The sequence below is a fragment of the Candoia aspera genome, chromosome 5 (assembly GCF_035149785.1).
Source record: "Candoia aspera isolate rCanAsp1 chromosome 5, rCanAsp1.hap2, whole genome shotgun sequence".
Classification (NCBI taxonomy): domain Eukaryota; kingdom Metazoa; phylum Chordata; class Lepidosauria; order Squamata; family Boidae; genus Candoia; species Candoia aspera.
In genome coordinates, this window is record NC_086157.1 from 47,911,694 (window position 1) to 47,929,058 (window position 17,365).

Consider the following 17,365-nt stretch of genomic DNA (forward strand, 5'->3'; position numbering starts at 1 on the left):
CAACTAAACAAAGTTTGAAAGGGATCTAACTTAAACAGGAATTAATCTGAGCTTGTTCTGAATCAAGCTTAAATTAGCTATATACCTATCATCTAGCTATATAGGGGAAGTCCTTAAATTCATAAAGAATTATGACCAGTTTGATACATACAGGCAGTAACATGCCTATGGACACCTTCCATGGCACCTGTCAGATTTCATGTTCCATCTGATCTTATTATATTTTTTATTTTTCTAATTACTAGGAATCCAGAATGTGGCAAAGCACAGTACCTGCCTTGTGTATTACCTTTATTTCTAAAAATTTGCTAACAGAACCCACAGAAAACCCAATGGAAATCTTAGCCTCCCTGAGAGGGCAAAATATAAATTTATAACAGCTGTCAAGAAGATCGAAAGCTGCTTCTTTACAATCTTTTTCTTTTTCTATTTTCTTTTTTCACTATTTACTATTTTTCTCTATTATCTTTATTTTCTTTTATGGTTTTTACTTTGTTAAAAAATTCTTCAGTAAAAATTATTTTAAAAAAACAAAATTAAAGTGCAAAATGAGACTGCAAAAAGGATGCTTGCAATAAACCATCATTTAAAATTCCAGGAAATCTATGCCTCCCCACAAAAAGGGTGGCTGAAGCCAAGTACAGTGTTTGGAAGAATGTCCATTTGCCAAGGGATAAAGGAAGATGGATCTGGAAGGCTAGCAAGGGTTTAGGTGCCTACTTGTCCTCTGGCAGGGAGTTTTTTGTGACTGATCATAGTCACTATGGCAGCTTTCTGTAAGAACATCCAGGTCATGTTCCTGAAACTCCAGACATGCCTGCATTTGGCCCAGAGATCAGAGCTCCCTACTTTATGAAACTGCTGACTTTACAACTACCTTCCCAGACTGAACCAAGTGTACTGTTGGTATGCCAAGAGCTTTAAAAGGAAGTTCTTCCTATTCAAAAATCCATGTTTATCTTTGTTCAATTCTCAAGTTTTAACATTACTTCCAAGTCAACAGATTTTGTGATATATTTAAAACAAACAATTTATCCTTAGAAAAGACACTACTGCCATTATGTACATATATATTTCACGTATAAGGAAATATACCCAGAGTCCCTCTTGTGGTAGGGAGATGGGCGGTGGCAAAATTTGAAAAACAAATTAAATAAATAAATAAGTAAATTAAAAAAAATAGCAAGCAAAGGTATACCTGCTCTAATTCATACGCTTTGGCTTTATCTTCATCCCGATCTGCATTCTTCCTGTAGGCCATACCTAGGCCCCAGACAGCCAAAATGCTGTATATATTATCTCGGACCCAAGCATCCTTTTGCTCTGTGCTAGCAGAGAGTAGTCCTGTAACTGGATTCTAATTTAAAAAAAAAAATGAACAAAAGGAAAATAAGTAATTTATTAAACAGGCTACTGAGAATTATTGTTCCATAGTAGTTGAAGAGCAAAGCTGAAAACTAGAAAGAAGTTCTTCTTCAAATCTTATCTCCATAATGAAAGCAGATGGCCATGGGCAAGGTATTGTCTAATTAATCAACATATACACATTTTTATTAGGAGATAACACCCAACTACATTATAGAGTTGTTTTAAAATTTATTAAAATGATATTTGTACAATATCAAGGACACAACACATTTTGTGACAACGACCACAAGGTCCCATTTAATTCCCCTGGAAGCCTTTGTGTGTCACGGAATTAAGGAACTCTAGTAGCCATTTCCTAAGCATCACCAGGTAGAAGAATGAGACTGCAGGAAATTGAGAATACAAAACCACCAAGATAAGGGCAAGGAAGTTAACTCCAACACTGCCACTTCGTCCAAGACTTTCTGTCTACCATACAATCCAGATACTGGAAGATTTCCAAAGAAAGCCATTAGACCACTCATATTTAGCTATTATGATGCTCCATGGCTGAAACTAACATTGAGATAAGCTTTTTCTGCAAGGAAATCTTTCTGAAGTCATAAGGGCTCTAGTTACAACAATTTTATTAAGGCAGAATCAATGCCATATTTGCCACCACATTCAGATTTAAGGAACCACGAAGCACAGATACAGAATCAGAAAGATACAAAAAGCTTCAGACAAATTATTTTTTGTTTAATAATTATCTTCTGTAATTCAAATAATGCAAATCATTGGGGGAATGGTGTTCCTGTCAGCCTTGCAGGGTAAACCAAATAGGAATCATAACCAGATGAACTAATTCTACTTTATTGTAAAGTTACATTGACAGAATCTTGCAAGTCTGAAAATACAATCCTTCCCCCTGTCTCCTTTACAGCCTGAGAAATTAGGGAGGGTCCCTTCTGAGCCTCTTGTCCCATCCATTACCCAGTTGCAGGCTATGCTGTCTCTTATCTGACCATTCCCTTAGTCTCCCAAGGTCTTTCCCACATACCATCACAGTTCTAGAGGCCAGGTGCTATGACAAAGAAGGCCCACTTCCTGGATCCTGCATTGTTTAATAAATGGACCCACAGCATGAGAACTCTGTCAGATTGGGTGGAATGGATAGAAACTATGGGAGAAAGGTGGTCCCTCAAATAACCGCACTGTATGCCATGAAAGACTTTATAGGTGATAACTAAGATTCTAAATTGCATCCAGAAGCCTACTGGGAACCAATGTAAATCACAAAGCAGAGGAGTTACATAACTACCCCTGCTGCTGTATTCTGGACCAACCGCAGATTTCGAGCAGTCCTCAAGGGCAGCCCCATGTACAGCCCATTGCAATAGTTCAATTGGGAGGTCATCAAAGCATGAGTGATTGTATAAAGGGTTTCCTAGTCTAAATATGGCACAATTGTCACATTAGATGAATTTGTGCAAAGGACTTCTGATCACAGCTGCTACCTGCATTTCAAGCAGGAGTTGTGAGTCCAAGAAGGCCCCCAAATTGTCTACCAGTCCTGAAGAGGGAGTAAAATCCCATTCAGGATGAACGATGGAACTACTCCAAGTTTAGAGGGTCGAAATATCCACAGCTACTCAGTCTTGTCAGAGTTGAACAGCCTAAGCCTGTTCTTTGACACATACAGCCTGTAGATATTGAGACAAGATCTTGACAGCATCACCTAGCTCATCTGGGACCAAGACATATAGCTGGGTATCACCAACATACTGATGATACTGGACCCCACAACAATGTATGACCTCACCCACCGGGCTCATGAAGATGTTAAACAGGAGTGGTGTCAGCAGTGAGCCTTGAAGCACCCAACACAGGAGAGGCCTCTGGCTCAATCTCTTCCCTGCCTATCAACACCAATTGGGACTGAACACAGAGAAAATAGGAGAAGTGTAGGTACACCACGGCCCCCACTCCTAATTCCTTCAGGCAGTCCAGAAGGATACCATGACCAACAGTATTGAAAGCCACCAAGAGATCAAGTAAATCCAGGACAGTTGCACTACCCCCATCTCAATACTCTACCCCAGTTAGAAACCAGACTCAAATCAGTAAATGGACATATTGTTGATCTCTGCTACTTAAAGTAATACTGGTTCCTCAATCTATATTTCAAAGTTTCTTACAACCACTGTCCTAAGCATTAATCAGTTTTGTTGCTGCTGGGAATGACTGTTTCTGTTATAATGGCATGTCTTTTTTTATATAATATATTGTATTTATTGTAAGATTTCACCCAGGCAAACCATGACAGGTTTTTCATTGTCCTCTGTATCATCAATTCTTGCTATATGAGGCAAAGTTGTCATGACCTTTGCAGATTTAAATTTGAGTCTGCAGTGCATTAGGTTTTAGGATGTCCTATTCCAGTTTACCAGGAAGAAGTATATTTGGAAACTGACTCACGAGGGAAAAAATATCCTCCTGTTATTACTGTAAGATTATGTTATTTTAACTGAAGACTTTCAAAAGTCACTTCAACATTATAAAGTTCAGCTCAAGTACCTTACACAATTGGAGTATTATTTTATCCCAAACTTATTCGAAGTATCTAGATTTTTTAACCAATTACCTTTAGCTATATTAACTACACCATGATAAACAGGAACACCTAAGCCTTTAAAAAAATTCTATGCCTATATCAGCTTCATTGAGATTAGATCTATTTTAAGGACCGCTTCAATTATAAGTATATACTTTAAATAAAGGGTACATATCACACACATATGCTTTGTGTGTGATGAGAAGGTACAGGTATTGCCCAAGACAATCGACTTAATGCAAGAAAGGAACGATATAGAAGTAGAAATAACCAAACAAACTGGAAGTAGTAAAAACTAGAAGAAATTCATGCCAGTTATACCAACAGAAGTGGAACTGTCACAAAACACTGCAGCTATTCCGTTCTCCTACTCTTCTGATTTCCACCCACCTCCCAAAGTAGATTGACATTCTGTAGCTATTGAGAATGCTCAGTAAATATTAACCTGATTGCCCCAATCCTTTTAGGTGTTTGGGAGGGCTGGACTTCTAAAAACAGGTTTCCCCAAATCTGCTAATACCTCCCTCTAATGTATTGTTGCTGTTTTGGATACATAAATAAGCAATGGCACTCACAGTCTGAATGTTAGAAACAACAGAAATGAAGATTAATCTGTGAGATTCTGACTAGACATAGAATTCAGCAACTTAGGTATTTCTTAATTGAAATCTTACATTCTATAAATGTATTTGTAGCAACAGTCTTAAAAATGCCTTTAGTTCCTCACTCTTCTTAATTATACTGCTATAGCTCTCAGATTTCCAATCTGTGAAAACATTGTGTGAGATAGATACTTGTGAGTGAGGTAGTTGTTTGAAAATGATTCCTGGACACTTGCCTAGGAAAGTCAGGCAGAAGCCCAGAGAGGGAGTAGGGCATCCCTCAAGAAACACCACACATTTTATTATCAACAGATCAGATCAGCAAAAAGGATAGGAGCAAGGAGAATGCAAGCCTAGCTGGAAGGAGAGGCTAAATGAGCAACAAATGCCTGCGTGACTGCAGTGAAAGATCACAGACCTGAGATAAAAGGAACCCACACAAGAAGGGACCATCTGCCCTACTTTCCTGGAACCCGCCTGTTCTCTCTAAACTATTTAAAGCCTGTTCAGCTCCCTCAAAGAATTTTGGAACAGATTAGTAGAATTACTCAGGAATCCACAAAGCTTCTGATTCTAACCAAAGATAAGATCAGTGTTTATCTGCAGTACATTGGCACTTATTCACAGACACCTATCCATACAAAACCAAAGATTAAGACTTCTTTAAAACAGGGGTTTCCAATTTTTGTCAGGCTGCAGAATCCTTTAGTTTAAAAAAAAATCCACAGAATCCCTAATCAAGAGCAAAGCCATAGCGATAGAGAATTGGCTGCATTCAAGTGAACTCATTTTTTGCCCTTAGTCTCTAATGGAACGCCAGGAAGTTCTCGTTGAGCCTTTGGATGCCATGAAACACAGTTTGAAAAAACCTAAATGACCTCAAATATCCAATACAGTAAGTTTATTTAAAGAGCCAACAAATCTAGACAGGCAAATCAAAATGTAACCAGAAATGCACTCACCTGATGATTCAAAATGGTCTGTTGAACAAGCCGAGCGTAGCCATCTAGACGGACTCCAGAGTTGCTTCTGCTCCTCATCTCCAACGTTCTCACAATCCCTTATGAAATGTGAAAAGTGCTGTGAGGGTTGACAGAACCGCTTTCTTTTGTTCTAGCAGCCGTCAGCACTTGTGGTTCATTCATCTGTTAGTAGGCTGAAGTGCAATTCTTGCTGGCAACGGGCGTCTTTATTCCAAAACAAACAGTAACTATTAACAAGCAGGCATAAAAGAGAAGTTTCCCCTTTAGCCTACATACCATCTGCAGTCAGAATGATACCTCACAACTATATACTTCCTATAGGACTAAACTTACTACTTTTCTACAGGAATAATTACTCCTAATTACTATACCACTTGTAAAAATACCATGGCTAAAAACTGCACTTGTGTGCATTATTATGACTACCAAATAATTTATCAGTGTAAGAATTTTACTGTTCCATCCTTGTTCTAGGAAGCTCAGACAGTTTGCGTGGGATTTTTCCATATTTATCCCCACGGCAATCTCGTGGGGACGGCAGGTGGAGACATTGTAGCTGATTTACATGGAAACATACAGCTTGAATAGGCAGATACTTGAATCAGTACTGTACTCCCAACTTGTTTAATATATTATTGCCTATATAATATAGTTACGAACACAACCATGATTTCGATACAAAGGGCAAACACAGACAATATACAACTGCAAATCATTTGAAAAGAGGCTTTGCTGGCCGGCAAGTTTCTCCTGTAGATTTGCTCCTGGAAGCTGTGAAGTATCTATTCTTTTGAAAGCTCAGCATGACTGCTTCAAGGCCATCCCAGTTATAGTATCTTCTGGCATACAGTGCATACTCAGATTTTGGAGAAATGCTAAAATGCCTGCTTTCTGCTTCAAGCAGATCCAGAACATGTGATCAAATGATTTGCATCACCCTAATATAAATGACTGGGTTCACATGTCACATTAAATCAGTAGTGGGCAACACTAGATGTTCAGGACAACTCAGCCTCCAGTGACTACAGTGACATAACTGGAAAGGCAATGTTTTGGGCCCATTCCCCCCCGCTCCAGTTTTTCAGGGTGAAGATGGGCTTGGGTGGCTTGGAAAACAAGATTTCCCACCTCCAACCTTAAAATCCCACCACTGCCCCCCCCCGAGTGGCTCAAATTGAATCCTTAATAGTATTAAGGATTAACTTGATGGCCTGGTTCAGACTTTATATTAAAACATAATTTGGTTTGTTTGTTTTGGCTTTACCATGGTAGTTTATAAGCCATGGTTTATAATTTGCCATGCATGAACACAGTCTGTCTATCCTATAATGCTTTAGAACACCCCTTCATCTAAAATGTCACCACAATACTGCAATATACAGTATTGTGGTGACATTTTAGGTGAAGAAGTGTTCTAAAACATTATAGGATAGACAGACTGTGTTCATGCATGGCAAATTTAACAAGCAACTTTAACAAGCAACATTAGGGCTACTAGATCCAGACTGCAAAAATCTGTATGACCACCAGATGGGCAGAAAGAGATACAAAATACTAAACAATTGCTGCTATCCTGGTGCATCTGATCCTTTGAAACACAGATCAAGCAAGTGAGTAGACCCCATAATGCTTATATTAATCACTGAAATATTTTTGTCTAGGAAATATTATTCTGATAAAATCCTTAAATTTGTACAAGAATTTGAACAAAGAAAGCAATCGTGTCACATCAATATGGATGTAAACCCACTGCAATGTTATATAAACTACTTAAAGCAATGGCAGTTCTTCTAGCACCTTTTCAGCTTCTATTAGCTCAGACAGATCTGAAACTATTTCTGCAAAATGCAGCTCCAAAATTAGCCCAAACTAGTCAACTGCCAAGGTTGCTAACATTCAAAAATTACCTTTTTTCCTGTGTATGAATCTAGAGGGCCATTTCTTGTTTTCTCCAACATGTCTTACAAGTAAAATGTGAACTTTACAAAGTTAACCATTTCAAGCACAGTAGTGTTCACTGACTGCAGAAAAACCACTAAATTCCTATTTAGAAGCTTTTCAGATAGGGGGCCATATAACTTTCTTTCTTTCTTTCTTATTTATTTATTTAGGTCTAGCATCAGTAATTTGTAATGTGGTATTCAGATCTTGCCAAGGGAAAGCAGAATAGCATGCTAGTTATATATTAAAATGAAAATAAAACAGCATCCGGATTTGAAAACTTATTGTAGCCTTTTTTGATCTACACAGTCCTCCTGATCTATTGGACTTGGCTGGGAATTTATGAGAAATGTACTCCAGCTACTCCAGCACTCAGGAAGGGACCAAATCATCATAAAATCATGAACATTACAATTTGTGTAAAAATTTGATTAGGAGAGCAAAAAAAGACTATGGATGAAGCCTTTGTGACTTACTATTCCAACTTATTATTTTATTACCCATTATAGACCAGGTGTCCAGAGCACAATATCCTCCAGCACTGAAGCAACAGTAATTCCAAAACGTTAAGACACAAGATGGACAGTTAGATAAAAACACACACGTATGCAGCAAGACTAGGAGGGGAACCCAAGGTCATCGAGCCTGACTCTCAGTCCACTAATTTGACACTTCATCGCAAACCAAGCCAATCCCTCTTCCACATAACTCCAATGCGCCACAGGCACAGAGGATGATCTTACCTGCCAAAGATTGACACAGGCTCTCATTTTCCAGCTAGCGGCAATCTGCTCCTCCGAGCTATTCTGGCGGAAGGAAATATTCTTCCCCGTTCCCCCCTCCAAAACTACAACCAACCAACCAACCAAATTCCTGCCAAACGCTATAGGCGATGTTGTCCTCTAGAATGAAAGAATCCAATGGCTGGCTTGCAAGGCTGCAGCAAGGGAGTCTTTGTAGCCCGTCACTGTGTTTCGCGGTAGGGAAAAAGGCTGTTCCCGCAGCAGCCCGCGATGCTAAGCTGGCGAGGCGAGGCGAGGCGAGGCTAATTACGGCCACGCGCCACCGAGGCCTCAAAAATATTCCTTCCTCATTATTAGACTCTTTACGGGACCCGCGGCAGCTAAACAGCCGTAGATGCCCGATGCAATCCCCGCCTCTTAAGAGGCTCGCGCTTTTAGCCGGGTCTTGAAAGATCAGTACAGAGGCTTAATCTTACGATATTGACATCGTTCTCCAGATGCGGGCGGGAGCCAGGAAGAGATTTTATTCGGAAAGTATAGGTTCAGGGTAGGGGAAGGGTACCTTCGTTTTATTATTACCGTTATATTAGAGGTTTCTCTATGAGGCTGTCAGGACGTGCGTGGCTGCAGGCCGCCTTCACTTTTGCGTCAGCAGGAGCCCCAGGAGCGGGTTGGCCGTGCTGAAGGTCAGAGGCGTGTGTTGTGCAGGTCGTGACTTGCGCACATAGAGTTACATGCTTTAAAGTGGGTTTAAAGTTACTGTACTGCCAAAAGGACAGCTATGATAATGCACGTAAAACGTATAACCGCGAATAATTCTAAAGCCTTTGGACAGGTAACTTTAGACTCCCGACTGAATGTCCTTAACTAGCCCCTCCTTTGGATGGGAATGCATATTTATTTAAAATATGTAAGCCATATTTTAACTTTCTACTGGTTCTGCTGTATGGTATTTTTGACAATAGAATCTGAAATGATTGGGGAAAAGATGTTTGAGTCTTCACAGGAGACATTTTATTATGCTTAGATATATTCCTGGTTTCATGCACACTTAAGAATAGTTCAAAAGAAAATCGGTGAATGTCACTGTTTACAGAAAACTAAAATTGACATGGGAAAATATATTTAGGATGACAAAATAGAGTTCATCTAGAATTCTTTGTAGTTTTTTAATCAGGCTTGAGACTGCAAGCTGTGAGGGGAGCGAAAGTGGATGGAGGAAGAAATAGCTCAAATTTAAGTCATATAACTTGCAAGAATGTAAAATGAAATTGCATATATTCAAGTATCAGGCACGCAGATAATTTCAGGATGCAGGAAAGACTTCATCTCAGCAGCATTAGACTTGCTATGATGAAAAGCAAATAGTACCTGATTCTCTATATTTGAAATATTGACCCAATTCTTAGAGACACTTTTCTCCTTCAGTGAAATACACATTATTTCTTAAGAGGAAAACAAGAAAAAAACTCAGTTTATATTAGCAAAGCTGGACACATTTCAAATGGTGGCTTCCACTAGTATCTTGAAATGCATCCTCAGAGAGTAGAGAACTTTTTTGTGATCTTGAGTTGTCCTAGTTAACAGGATTGCCTTGATGTGGATTTCTTAGATTTTTCCCCATCTCTTGGAAAATACATTTAGCTGGAGGAAGATGATTTGTTATAGTACTTAAAGCTGGAATATTTATCTCTTGAATTGATGTCTTGTGTAGAGTTGCCTTTGTCCAGTCCAAAGAAGTGTTCAAGTTCAAGAACTTTACCAATTTAGCAGCCTAGGCTGACTTTGTGTGGAAATACTGCCAGTTCTGGCTTATGTCCACTCCCCCCTGCTGCTAAAAAGTATCTGTTGCCAACTGCTGCCCATAAATAAAGAATTGTGTTTGCTGAATGGTCAGTTTAAACACTGTGGATCTCTTCCTACAAGCATCCCTTTGGAAACTACAAATCTGAGGCCTTCTCAAGTGATCATTAAGAAACCAATTTCTCCTGCAGTTCATCCCCTTGGAAAATGTCATGATGTGTATTACCTGAAGTACATATTTGTTTCAAGCCTTAACCCAGACTGGTTTCATTTTAATAACATGACAATATTCTGGAACGAAATACTTGTACATTTTCCCTTATCACCTTAAAAATCGTATTTTTTATTTATTTATTTTTAATTTTTATCCTGCCTTTATTATTTTTTTATAAATAACTTTATAAAAGTTATTTTATAATTTTTATAATAACTCAACATACCTATTACTCCTTCCTCCTCCTATTTTGCCCACAACAGCCACCCTGTGAGGTGGGTTTGGCTGAGAGAGAGTGACTGGCCCAAGGTCACCCAGCCGGCTTTCATGCCTAAGGCGCGACTAGAACTCACAGACTCCTGGTTTCTAGTCCAGCACCTTAACCACTAGACCAAACTGGCTGTGTGGCTCTCTTCGTGAGTTCTCTTCCCTGCCCCCCGCAACACAAACTATTCATATGGAAGTTGTAACTCCGACAAGCAATAAAGCAAGCAGTTTCCACTGTTGTATAACTCATATTTACAGATGGATGGCCTGTTGAGCTGTACTTCACCATTTTAAAGTTATTTACAGATAGGGCTGGTTTTGTATGCCAGAATTATAAAGCATTCCAGGTTTGTACAATAATTACAGTAAAACTTCAAAAGTGCACAGTTATTTTTATACAAAGGAATATTAACATTATAAGAAATAAATATAAAATTATTGGATAATCAAGGACAGATATTGTTTTCTCTATATAAAAATAAGATGTTTGTGAGCACATCCTGATAAAAGAAAGTTACAGGTACCATGTACATTATTCAGAAAGACAATATTAGCATCTTTCTCAAGAGTTAAGCTTGTTTGTATCTATGTTAACATAGCATTATTGCATTATGGTTTGAACTATTTGTAACTCTATTAAATATGTAAAAAAAAACTTCTAAAACCCAGGAGCAAACGCAGTTGTTCATGTTTTGTAGCCACAAAGCTATGTATAAAGCATGTTCTTAATGTCTGGCATTAAAAAGGGGGAAATAATGTTTTAGAGTACTTAAAGCTTTGACACCTAAGCTGCCTTGAAGTTTTGCTCCTGTACATTAAATAATTACTTTTTCTTTTTTTGGTCTTCTCACATTATGTAAAACAGTTAAAATAAACCTGCATATTACTTAGTAAAATAATGGAAAATGTTTTAAAAGTCATATTGGTTCAATAAATTGCAGGCTCTTTCTTTTGGAAGTCCTTCTCAGTGAAATGCAAGACTTTTTATAGGATATATCACTGTTTTCATGAAAGACATGCTGTTTTACTGAAAACTCAGGAAGTTGCACATCACTGTTCTGCACATGGAAAGAAACACCATTGTTTTCACGAGAGATATTTCCTGAAATGTAAGTAAAAAAAAAAAAAGTTTTGTTAGGATGTAGCAATGGTAAGTCACTGGATCTCGGTACTGTTTTTCTTTGGTGTGGTATGTACATCCAAGCAAGTCACAGAGAGGCCATTCCACATTTTGTTTGTTTAGGCTCACAATCATGCAGAATACATGTCATGTGGAAGCAACTCTCAAAGAATATAAATTGTGCCCTAAATATGTCTCCAGATATGCTATTAATCACAGCAATGCTTCTCCTGGAAATCAGGACTTAATTGAAAAGTGGAGGTGGGCCTATTTCACATATTCCAATCAATGAATCTTTTTAAATAGCTACTCCAAGCATACTATCTAAAGCAGACCCAAAAATCATTAAGTAACACAATCTGTCTGAATAAACAGTTGATGTTGAGAACTATGAATCGATCTTGTATGAATATCTCACACCAAGTGCTTGTTAGAATGCTGATCCTACTTTCAGGACTTGTTTTTTATTCATTTATTTATATTCATTATTAAATTTGTGTAATCCCTGACTCCCAGTGACTCTGGGCAGTTATCCAATAGGCATAGAAGGTCCTGTGTCTACTGACTACTAAACTAAACAGCCTGTGAAAAAAATGGGCATTTTTTTCCCTGTAACATAAATGATTGACTAGGGCTGAACAGCATTTCAGATTCAAAGGTGGCAAAGGCTCTCCAGAGGACACGGAAACACAAAAGTAGCACCTATCTGCAACCCGTTAAAGGAACTGCCTCTTTTCCTGCTACACAATCCTAGGAAAAATGCATTTGGATTAAGGAGTTGCAGAGAGGTGTTATACCACTGCATGCTCCAAAGGGCCTTGTTGCTTTCAAATTCGAAACACTGTCCTGCCCTATTAACCATGCTAAACATGGTAGCAGCACATAGCAGTGGCTGAGATATCATAATGTGCTTTGGTGAACATAATGACAGAGACGTTGTACTGTTATATTCAAAATATTTTTTTACCCAACTACCTATAAAATTTGATACACCTTTAAAAATGCTTCCACCAAACAATCTATAAAACATAAATGGTTTGGCCTTACAAGGACTTTAATCTGGCCCTATCAGATAACAATTGATCCATTCTTTAATCTATCTTATTTTGTACAGCCCACATTAAACATATTGTTGCTTAGAAAACAGATACTTTAACATACATACCGTTACCATTTGTGTGCACAGAATAATCATTACTCATTAGCATTGATGTGGAATTAGTAGAGTTACTGTTGGATTGTAAAGAATGTGAAGAATTGGATACACCTTGGTTAACATTCTGCTTCCTTAAACCATTAGTAGCAGTTCTACTCCAATCTACAGTGGAATAAAGATTACAGAACATAGTGTGATATATGTTAAAGTCCAAGAAATAAATTAAATGTTGTGTCTAATTTAAAGATTCCCAGCAGGGTCTGTAGGATTCTCCTACTTTTTGTCAGAATGACAAAAGCAAGGTTGTCATATCATGGCACAAACTCTCCCCTCTGTGTATGTGTGTGTACACACACACACAATACAGGTAGGAAAGGGGTGGCTTCTTTAATCAGTCCTGACCCCCTTGCTTCCCTCACCCGGGTGCTGCTGAGCATAAGCATCCTAGCAAAACTGCATCAAAATGATAATTTGCATGCAGTGATGTCATAGCACAAACTCCACCTTTACGTTCTTGTATCTAGCATCTGATGCAAGTATTTAAGTTGTGCTTTTTGTATCATGACACAATTCATCACTTGGCCCACTTGCTTTCCCTGGCACTTATGTTCAGGAAGAATCAGATTAGCTCTGTTCTTAAGTTTCCTTGCCAGCTTTTGAAGCTGGCTTTTTCTGAGTCTGGGATATCTGAAATGTAAAAAGACCCAAAGGGAGCCTATCGCATGTAGATAAGGAATGGCTCAAGAGCTCAAGGATCTAAAGTATCCTGCTCTGTCCTACCCACAACCCAAAGCAAAATTTAAACAAGCCATCTAACTCTTTTTCCTCTCATAATTTATAATGATAAGAAAATAAGTGAAAAATAAATGGCCCTGGAAGGGAGACTCAACTGCTTTTCTACCTGAGGGGAGAATTGCTGGGTTGCTCTGTTAATCTACTTTAAAGTCTAGGCCATCCTAAATCTGAGAAAAATTGTATAAAGGTTTCTACAATCATGAAAACTAAAAACTGCATGCATTTTCTTCAACAGGAAACAAGACGTAATGGAACAAGTTAATTTGACTTCAGTTGCCACATTTGAGAAAAACATAAACTGAGTAGGAGAATCAATAAAAAACAGTCATTTATACAATGGTCCCTAGCTCTTGCCTCCTACTACCCCTATTTCAGGCCCTTTCTTCCAACTATACCCTCTGAAAGCCACTTGGGAGAGTTGGGGGCGGGGGGTGGGCTCTGAAATAGAACCAGATAGGGACATGGAAGCAGATAGAGGGCTGAAGTTTCAATAAAAATAAAAAAGTTTTATGCTCAAGTAAGGCAACTTCAAATCACTGTATCTATATACTGCATAAGTAAACACAAACAACAGCCTTTTATTATTTACCTGAATTTTCAGCCAACCGGTATTTTCCACAACACAAATATCTTCTCCATTGTTTACGAACATTCTCCTTTGCAACACAGTAAAAAATAAAAATGAAAAATCCTGCAAAATAATGTTTAAAGGAAGTTACAACATTTTACTTTAAGAAATACAATTGCTACCCTATTTTTTCCCAGAATGTGTGATACCTTTTAAAAATGTGTGCTAAATGATGGCAATTTCACATAACACAGCTGCTGGAGAAAGTTATACTACCATGTATGCAATCTTGCAAAAGACTTTGTGGGACCAATTTACCTTGTGGTGTGTGCATGCCAAAAGATCAAAATGTGAGTGTAACATTCATATTCTCTGCAGTTCATAGAACAGAAGGAATACAGGTAGTCCTCATTTAGCGACTGCTTCTAGCAACTGTTCACAGTTATGATGGTGATGAAAAAGCAACTTTGTGACCAACCCTCACAATTATGATCTTTGCAGGTGTGTAAAGCAAAGGAAAGCTGAAGTAAGATCATAAGTAGCCACAGTTTCATTTATTGACCGCTTCACTTAACAACTGAGTTGCTGGTCCTGGTTGTGGTTACTAAACAAGAACTACCTATATGACTTTTGCCTGTTACTAGAGGGCAAAAGTGGGAGTCTCCTTCCAATTCCCACTGTAACATTTCCTTAACATTTCTTTAGGTCAGTGTTTCTTAAACTTTTTTCCCTCAGGATTCCTTCCCATTTTTAAAAATTATGGAGGACCCCAAAATAACTTTTCTTTGTACGGGTTATATTTATTGATATTTGACATATTAAAAATTAAAATTGATGCATTCACTGCTGCTACCACTTCTCACAATTGTTTGATGGGATTTTAATATTGTATTATTTTTCAACATAGGCTGGCAAATAACTTTGATTTTGTGGACCCCTGAGAGGGTATTAGGGGATCCCCAGTGGTCCTAGGATCACACTTTAAGAAACGCTGCTTTAGGTGTTTTAGATTCTCTTCTGCATTTTTAGCCTGGGAATTTCTTTCATTCATTTACTGACTCTAAATATACATACTTCATAATCAGGGGGTCTGTAGGAAGGAGTGTCAAAACAAGGCAGCTGTGTCTGCACAATCAACACTCCAGCCCTTCTGTACATGCTTTGACATCACACGAATGTACAAAGGGGTGGGGCTTTGATTGTGTGGTGATGATTACCACGTTGACTTTTTTGACTCTCCCCACAGGCACCCCAGCTCTTATTTATGAATGAACAGTTTTAAGAGTATTTGTAATATAACAAAAATAACATTTGCTTCACTATCACAGCATCTTGCTTTTGAACAATGTTAGTTACAACATCAGTATTATGAAGCAGTGCTTAGCTTACGTGATTTTCTGTGTTTTCAAAAGGATTTGCTTTAATATAACAATAATGCAGTTCAGAACATATTGCATTAAACACTTTATAGAATAACTCTATCAAACAAAATAGTAAAATAGAGTGAACTAATTCATAATTGTACAGCTAAAGAATGTCAGCCTATTGTGAGATACTTAAATCACATACCTTGCAAAGTATTAAAAATTGCAAAGAGATACATAAAAACAAGGTTTACAGGACCCCATGCAAAAAAGGCAAATCCCCAAGTAATTCCCAGTAAGAATGTAAGGCCGGCAACACTCCTGAGATCTTGTATGCTAGTTTTCCTCTGGGTACCAAGCTGCTTCTTCTTTTTGATTCTACAAAGCTGAATCAGTACTACTATGAACATACTGATGTTCAACAAGAATATTGTACAGAAGTATCCCACAACGGTGATGTAAAATACAATGTCATTCTTAATCCAGCAGCTAAAAATAAAAAAGGAAAGTACTCATCAGTTATAAACATTTTTGAAAACCAAGAGGCCAAAATTCAGATCTAGCAAGTCCCCTAACTAGACCCATGCATTAATTCAAGGCTTTCCATAGCTGAAAGCATCCCTTTTATGACCTGTAAAAATTCCTATTATTCCTGATAGCAGTCAGAGTTTGCCGTTCTGGTATGAGTTCTACACATTTCTATTTCTACTCATCTGAAATTACCAAGTAGGCAAAATGCATTCCTTAAAGTTATAATCTGTTGCTTAATCAAACTGTTACCTGGTTTAATGTTCAACTTGATCCATTATTGTAACTCATGAATCATACCTACAATAAAACCTTCTTTTCAATATCCAAGGTAAACCTTATTTAAATTTTAGCTTTTTATATTTACCCACATATGCGGTAAAGTGGTTGTTACTGTATCGTGTTTTTTGTTTATTGTTGATAACTAACAGAACAGAGTGTTAGTTATTGTTGATAACTAACAGAATAGAGTGTTAGTTATCAACAATAGAGTGAGCTTCAGTGTGAGCTTTGGTGTTGTTCTGGATTGGCAACTTAGCAAGCAGCTATTGCTGCTATTGGGCAGCTTATCATTTTTTTCCCCAGATCAGTTGGGATACAACTCAAACAATAAAATCTTCATTTTGCAATTTGTGATATTGGAGCTCTGGTAGGGAGAGCCAGTTTTCCATTGATGGAAACTTCCATTAGCCTCTGCTTTCTTGGTTCGTTCCCCTCCACAGCTGCTGGAGTATCACAGTGTCATCATGCCATGCTCCCAAGTCGTTCTGTAGCTAACAACAGGTACTACTTTTTCATGTCTTCATTGCAAAAATAAATGCAGTGCAGGGCACGGAAGGAATTGCAGGGGTGCTGGCTTGAGGCCAATGTTTGCCCTCCATTATTGCTCAGCTAGGAGACTGCTTGTTGCCTCTATTCACTCTTTCTGAGTTTTTACAACAGTTGCAGCAAGGACAGTAATATGGTATTGCCAGACCAGGTCTGAAGGTTTGGGGAGCATTGGAATGACAATGGAGATATATAGCAGTGTTTCACAACCTTGGCAATTTTAAGATGTGTGAACTTCAATTCCCAGAATTTAAATTTCTGCACAATGCATATGATGGAGGGCATTTTTATATATTAGTGTTTCTCAACCTTAGCAACTTTAAGATATGTGGACTTCAACTCCCAGAAGTCCACATGTCTTAAAGCTGCTAAGGTTGAGAAACACTAATATATAAAAATGTCCTCCATCATATGCTTTGTGCAGAAATTTAAATGAAGTGCTTTATAAGAAAAGAAACTAATTTTCTGCTACTATTGAAAACAATTTCCTAT

At 38.0% G+C, this 17,365-nt stretch overlaps 2 protein-coding genes across 4 annotated transcripts in view; both read right to left on the bottom strand.

Moving 5' to 3' along the window:
• PHKA2 (phosphorylase kinase regulatory subunit alpha 2) overlaps positions 1 to 8,632 on the bottom strand; it is a 68,436-nt gene extending 59,804 nt beyond the window's left edge. For 2 of the 3 annotated variants that reach the window (XM_063305150.1, XM_063305149.1), the window contains exons 1-3: positions 8,231 to 8,631; positions 5,526 to 5,750; positions 1,199 to 1,357 (exon numbers count right to left, since the gene is read on the bottom strand). In XM_063305150.1, coding sequence (XP_063161220.1) covers positions 1,199 to 1,357; positions 5,526 to 5,603 — 237 coding nt within the window. In that variant the 5' untranslated portion in view covers positions 5,604 to 5,750; positions 8,231 to 8,631. Of the gene's footprint in view, positions 1 to 1,198; positions 1,358 to 5,525; positions 5,751 to 8,230 lie in introns of all 3 variants that reach the window. The other variant, XM_063305148.1, reaches the window with a different exon arrangement.
• A 2,793-nt stretch (positions 8,633 to 11,425) lies between these two features.
• The window catches only part of ADGRG2 (adhesion G protein-coupled receptor G2), a 55,685-nt gene continuing 49,745 nt past the window's right edge, over positions 11,426 to 17,365 (bottom strand). The window contains exons 24-27 of the mRNA XM_063304688.1: positions 15,723 to 16,006; positions 14,175 to 14,276; positions 12,800 to 12,952; positions 11,426 to 11,616 (exon numbers count right to left, since the gene is read on the bottom strand). Of these exons, the coding sequence (XP_063160758.1) occupies positions 11,432 to 11,616; positions 12,800 to 12,952; positions 14,175 to 14,276; positions 15,723 to 16,006 (724 nt within the window). The 3' untranslated portion in view covers positions 11,426 to 11,431. The remainder of the gene's footprint in view (positions 11,617 to 12,799; positions 12,953 to 14,174; positions 14,277 to 15,722; positions 16,007 to 17,365) is intronic.